This window comes from Seriola dumerili, unplaced genomic scaffold (genome assembly GCF_002260705.1).
Source record: "Seriola dumerili isolate Sdu_G_001 unplaced genomic scaffold, Sdu_1.0 BDQW01000230.1, whole genome shotgun sequence".
In the NCBI taxonomy this organism is placed as follows: domain Eukaryota; kingdom Metazoa; phylum Chordata; class Actinopteri; order Carangiformes; family Carangidae; genus Seriola; species Seriola dumerili.
In genome coordinates, this window is record NW_019174485.1 from 2,030,965 (window position 1) to 2,037,457 (window position 6,493).

The window sequence follows — 6,493 nt, forward strand, 5'->3', positions numbered from 1 at the left end:
TTTGTTCCCCATCACTTACACTGTAAGTGCATTAGAAATGGAGGTTTTAATGGCAAGTATGAGCAGATTACAGCAGGCAAAACCTGTTTCCATGTTCATGTGAGCACCTGGCTGCTGTATTAAAACAGGTTTGAAAAATTATGAATGTATCCTTTAAGCAGGTACCGCTGATTAATATCATGTAACCAGCAGTTGTGAAATATCTTAAGTGGTAATCAGGCTGCACAGATGCAGTCATGTCATTATAAAAAGATGGTGTGTTTGAACCAACACGATAATGTTGTTGATAATGTGTTTGGTCAGTTCTTTTGACTTAGGCCAAATACAAAAAATAAATACAACCAGCTTCCATGAGAAATATTTCATTGAGACTACTTACTGTCTTTAGTATATTTGTATGTTGTTTATTTGGTTCATGTTGTTTCATTTTAAGTGCAGTATAATAAAGTACATTCCAGGTGCATAAAACACTAACAGAAATGGGTTTGCTGGTGATGCACTGAAATAACATAATTTTGAAGTTCATGTTCTTGTTATTTTTCCTCAATATGCAACAGGCAAAGTCCCTCTATTGGAGTCAATGGCAGACTTGAAATTAAAGACCTTTAAATTCAGTTTCAGAACATACATTTTTTAATTGGTAAAAAAAAGTTTAGCACTAACAGTACAAAAATATCTAATCTAATATGAAATGTAAATTAACCATCTTCATAATGTGTAGCTTATATGTGTGTTTTCAATGTATATGCGTCTTTGTGTCAAACATGTGTTCACAGCTCAGACAAAAACTTATGTGATGGCTGAATTAATAGTTAACCTTAGTTTTTAGCCTCCTTCTCTGTCTGGTGGGGGAAACAGGTGTGGGCAGTGACTCCTCCTTTGTCCTGTCATCTTTAGCAGCAGAGTTCTGTCCAGATTCAGTTTTTATTTTAAGGGAGGAAGTTGGGTCCGGGGAGCGTGGGGATCTAGCTTTAGGCCTCTTTGTAGGAGAGTTCTTGTGGGCTGACGGACAGCTGTGCTGGTTCAGACACACTGAACAGAGCGGGTTGACGGGTAGACAAACCTGCTGTCCAAAACCCACCAGCAGCCAGTTGATCTCACTCCACAGCTCCCTGCAAAAGAGTATGAGAGGTAACTTTAAACTTTTTAAACCACTCAGGGGAAGGGCAATCGATTCCTGAAGGAAAGTTTAAACTTTTTATTGGCTGTAAAACCATCAAACAGAAATGAAAGAAACCAAAAAACTCTGTAGAGTTGAGGAGAACTTCAGATCTCATTGCATGTAGTCAATAGCTGCTGGAGATGGCTAATTAAAGAAATAGATGCTCGATTTTTCATATAATAATTTCAATAAATTACATTTGTATCAGCTCTACAGCAAAAATAATAACGCTGAAATTGCATTTAGGTGAAGAAAATTGTTCAAATTTACACAAACTATTGTAAACTATAGTGTTTTGAACAACCAGAAGCTACTTCTCATGTTTTAATTGGATAATAACATAGCTGTCAGGGACAGACATGAATACAGTACAGCTGAAAATTATTTTGCAGGTGATGGATTCACCCTTCCTCACCATTAACTACTAAATTACCAAGTTGTAAGTTTTCCTGATTTTAATTGTAAGAGTTACTTAGTATCAGTGAACACATCACGTGATGAAGAGCTCTTGTCACTTACCAAAGTCAGTGATTTACTGTATGTTTCTAGGTCAATCTTGGTGATTCTGATATTTATAGATTTGTTGGCCCCTGCTAATCAGGATGTGCAGGTCAGCAGCAGTGAATTAGTCATGCTGTTACCTGGGTAACCACTCCTCCAGGGCCTTGCGTGTTTCCTCCGGGTTTTTGGTTGGCTTCTTGAGCCAGCCCAGCCTATTGGAGATGCGATGCACGTGTGTGTCCACACCTAAACGAAAGATCAACACCATCAATCAGAGCAGGCACACACACATTTGTAATTTTGAAAAAATGTAAATGTAATGTGGACTCACTATGTTGCACAAACTCAGTCTGTTCACACAATTTCAAATATGCAGTAGCTTTACTTTTTCTATTTAATCTGGTATTTTTCTATGCTGTAACTTCATCAACTGTAAATTCCTTGGCGACACAACAACACCATTGGCCTCAGTGCAGTCTAACAAGCTACTGATTTTAGTAATGTATCAAATAGAGCTGGAAACAGAGAAGTAATCATATAACATTATATATAATCATAGGTTATCAAAATAGAAAATCAATTTTATAGCTATATTGAAGATTAATCATCACTTATGCAAAAACAACAAACATTACCTCATTCCAGTTTAATCAGTTGTGAGGGTTTTCTACTTTTCTTTGTTTAATGTTACATAAAAACTGTTTTTGTTGGATTTTGGCATGTTGGTCTACAAAACGAGCACTATGAAGACATTGCCTTGGGCTTCAGGAAATTGTTTATTAAATTGAAAATTGTTATTTTCTGACATTTTATAGACAAAGCAATTGATCTAATCATCTGTTGCGGCCTTAAGTGCTTATCTACTGTAGGCGGTGTATGGAAGAGTTCACAAGCAAAAGACAATAAAAAGGCTTCTGATTTCTTTTCTTTTTTTTATTTCTTAAAGAAACTTGCACAAACAAAGCAAATATTACTTTGCTTCATTAATATGAAAATACTAAATTCATCACATAATATGGTAATAACGCTGTGGTAAAATAGTGTGCAGGGACGGAGGTGCTCTGACATGTTTCCTTACCAGAAGTCTCTACAGATATCTATAATATCAAGCTGGAAGGGATGGGGGTGGATCCCTGCTTCACGTCCTGGATTGTGGATTACCTGACAAGACGACCACAGTACGTCAGGCTGGGTAACTATGTCTCAGGGACAGTGATGAGCAGCACTGGGGCTCCACAGGGAACTGTTCTGGCTCTGTTCCTGTTCACCCTGTGTACGGCCGACTTCAAATACAACTCTGAGTCCTGCCACATCCAGAAATACTCGGATGACACAGCTATTGTGGTGTGTATCAGGAACAGGCAGGAAGAGGAGTACAGGGATCTGACGATGGCCTTCAGTGAATGGAGCAACAGGAACTGCCTCCTTCTGAACACCTCCAAGACCAAGGAGATGGTCATGGACTTTCGGAGGTCTAGGCCCACCCTTCAGCCAGTCAACATTCGAGGGAAGGACATTGAGGTGGTGCACACTTATAAATACCTAGGTGTGCACCTGGACAGTAAACTGGACTGGTCCCTGAACTCGAATGCCATCTACCTGAAGGGGCAGAGCCGGCTCTTTTTCCTCAGGAGGCTCAGGTTCTTTGACATCTGCAGTGAAATGCTGCACGTTTTATCAGTCAGTGGTGGCCAGAGTACTTCTTTATGCTGCAGTCTGACATGAACACAAGGAGACTGGACAAGCTGGTAAAAAACGCTGGGTCTGTGCTTGGCAGGAGTCTGGACTCACTCAGGACTGTTGTGGAGAGACGCATGCAATGTAAGATGGAAGCCATCTTGGACAATACCAACCATCCTCTCCACAACATTCTGGCAGGACAGAGAAGCAGCTACAGCTGCAGCAAACGTCTCATTGCACTGCGCTGCAGAACAGAGAGGTTCAGGAGATCCTTTGTTCCCACTGCCATCAGGCTGAAGAACACCTCAGCCAAAGGAAGTGGACTCATCTAATTATTATTGTTTATTTATTATTAACTGTTATTATTATTATCCACAATGAGCTAATGGACACATGACTTTCCCCTAGGAGACATCTATCTATCTATCTATCTATCTATCTATCTATCTATCTATCTATCTATCTATCTATCTATCTATCTATCTATCTATCTATCTATCTATAAGCAACAGCTTTTGCCTGTAGTTAAGTTTCAAACTATGTGAATTCATGCTGCTCAGCTAGACATCATGTATTTATTTTATTCCATTTGATTTCTAAGTGGCTGTGCTTGCAGTGGTAAGTGGTTTCAGCAGTGTGTCCCCTACCTATTCCGGACACCTGGTCCCAGGCGATGGCCATAGCCAGGTGAGCCATTTTGGGGCCAACTCCTGGCAGGCGGACCAGCCCTTCCACGCTCTTTGGGATGTCCCCTCCAAACTCTTTCTGCAGCATGGCTGACGTTAGCTTCAGATACTTCACTTTATTCTGGAGGAAAGTGGGTGGGACAAACCAGGAGAGATTCATTCAGGTGCAAACTATGGTCAAAAGAATGAGTGACAGAGGGTGCGAAGGTGGAAGTGTGGCCGCAAACTGTTTTCATCAAAGTTTAGTGATGTAACACATAAAAGGACAGAGAGTTACCCTCCAGAAGCCGACAGGGTAGACGAGTTTTCCCAGTGTTTCATCATCAGTGTTGAGAATATTTTCCACAGTGCAGCCGTGTGCTCGGAGCTTCTGCATAGCTGCTGCTGTCACCTGGTCCTTGGTCTGACTGGATAGCATGAGTGACACCAACACCTGGAACCGTCTCACCTGTGCCGCCAGCAAAAAGAAACAAAGGGATTTATTTGAACTATTGACTTATTTTAAACCCAAAAAGAAGATGATCTAAACCACACCTACATGTGCAGGAGCTCCTGTGTCATAGCATTTCTCTGCTCCCATGTTATCTACGGGTGCGTCTCGGCCGCTCCTCATCTCACGAATGAATCCTAATTGTTTCTTCCAGTCGGGAGGTTCCCAGTGTTCTGTCTTCACCGGTGGAACGCCTTCATCCTTGTCATATTCCACCTTTAGCTGTCTCCTCCTGCGCCTGTGTGAAGACAGCGGGAGAGTGTCTGCTTCTGTTTTTGGCTGCACAGGAGCATGTTGGGGGAGTTCATGGCACCCACCTGGATGAGCACAGAGAAGAGAGAATGAAAAACACTTGACCCAGTGTGGGAATACAAAACATCTGCATTTAAAAGAAATTCAAAACCAATTAATGACCAAACAAAAAGCTTCCTACATTTTTTTTTTTACTCTGGATGGGATTTGCTCCCATTCAGCAGGGCTTTGAGCATGTCAGTCAAATTCTTTCACACCAAACTGGGAAAAAATAATTTCTTTATGTACCTAGCTTCAGTCACAGGGGGCATTGACACCTTGAATTGTGATAAGATCTTCCCCAAACTCTTACCACAAACCTGGAAACATACTATTATCTTCAACAGTGGTTCCCAACACTTTTAGCTGGATACCCCTTCAATCGAAGCAATGTCTACTTGTGAACCCCATGCACTGCTTGCATTAATGTCTAGTGGCCAAAGAGTGACATTTTTGATAATAACAAAAAGAAAACAATGGGAAGAGGATACTGAAAAATAAACATAATGTAATGCTGCAGATTTTTTCTGCTTTCCTTTCTTTTTATTTATCTCATGTCCCTTTATATGTCTTGGGACCCTGAATATTACTGTATGATGTCGCATTATCAAACTAAGCGGCCAAGCCCATGAAAATCAGACCCAGACCAAAAATAACTGCATCTGTCCATATGTTTTTGGCCATATAGTGTGTATTGTGTACTTATGGACTATTCTTACATGTCCTCTCAAAGGTTACGTTGGTAGGTGAGATAAGACGTTCAGCAGCCTTGAGGGGCATGCTTGGCTTGCTCAGATCTGCTCTCTGTGGCAGTGGTGGTGTCAGTTGTGTTTAACATGCAGCAGCGCCAAGTGTACAGTCAACAAATCAAAACAATCGTAGCAACTTTTCACAATCTTTGAATTTTGACATTTAGAAACTAATTTAATGAGTGATGGTTCATTCGTTCCTAAATATTGTTATTGATGTCTGAGTGAAGCTGTGTGCAACATTACCCGTCGATGAAGGGGCAGAGGAGGGTCTTTGCTCAGAGATCCTCGCCTCCTCCACCTCTACCTTCACCGCCACAGAGGGAACTGGATCCACATTCCTCCGTCTGTTGAGTTTGGACCCCAGAGAGGCCGCGGGTCTACAGCCAGGAATCCGAGTGACAACAGATCTGCTCTGCATGAAGTAAGGAGAAGTCATTTTGAAACACGGGACTACATAACAGATCCTCGTGCTGCAGCTTACGTGAGGCAGTTTACGTGAGGCATGTAGATGAAGCTGAAGTTGGTTTCATATTTGTAGATTTCTGGTCACGAGGGAAGCAGAAAAGTTCACCACCCTGTGTAAACAAATAACGCAATATTATTAATTGATAAATAAAAACATAAATATATATTTTTTAGATAATTAAAAAATATTCTAAACTCAGCCAATTTAAATTATGCTGCAATCATGACATTATAGACAATTAGCAGTTCCAAATTACTATATAAGATTGATATTTTTTATAAATATTTAAAACCTGAATTATAACTATCTGATACCAAGATATGTATTTAAAATATTGTACTTTTGACTCCACCACATTGCAGGTATAAATACAAGTACTCTACAAGTACTCTTTACTTGGAAGCAGTGCTATTTTAGATAAAGATGAGGCAGAAGATTCTCCACCAGAGACCACAGCCTTATCTG

The 6,493-nt window shown here is 40.6% G+C and overlaps 1 protein-coding gene across 2 annotated transcripts; it reads right to left on the bottom strand.

The window, feature by feature from the left end:
- Positions 1-615: 615 nt before the first annotated feature.
- Positions 616-6,137, bottom strand: nthl1 (nth like DNA glycosylase 1). 2 transcript variants are annotated; one of them, XM_022755412.1, is made up of 7 exons: positions 6,058-6,137; positions 5,806-5,974; positions 4,568-4,836; positions 4,307-4,477; positions 3,991-4,150; positions 1,804-1,909; positions 616-1,112 (listed from the first exon to the last, which is right to left on the bottom strand). In XM_022755412.1, exons 1-7 carry the CDS (start codon positions 6,064-6,066, stop codon positions 806-808), a joined length of 1,191 nt encoding a protein of 396 aa, XP_022611133.1. In that variant the 5' UTR covers positions 6,067-6,137; the 3' UTR covers positions 616-805. The 2 variants fall into 2 exon arrangements, with proteins under 2 accessions (XP_022611133.1, XP_022611131.1); XM_022755410.1 differs by lacking the exon at positions 6,058-6,137 and having other exon boundaries at positions 5,806-6,051.
- Between the last annotated feature and the right edge of the window lie 356 nt (positions 6,138-6,493).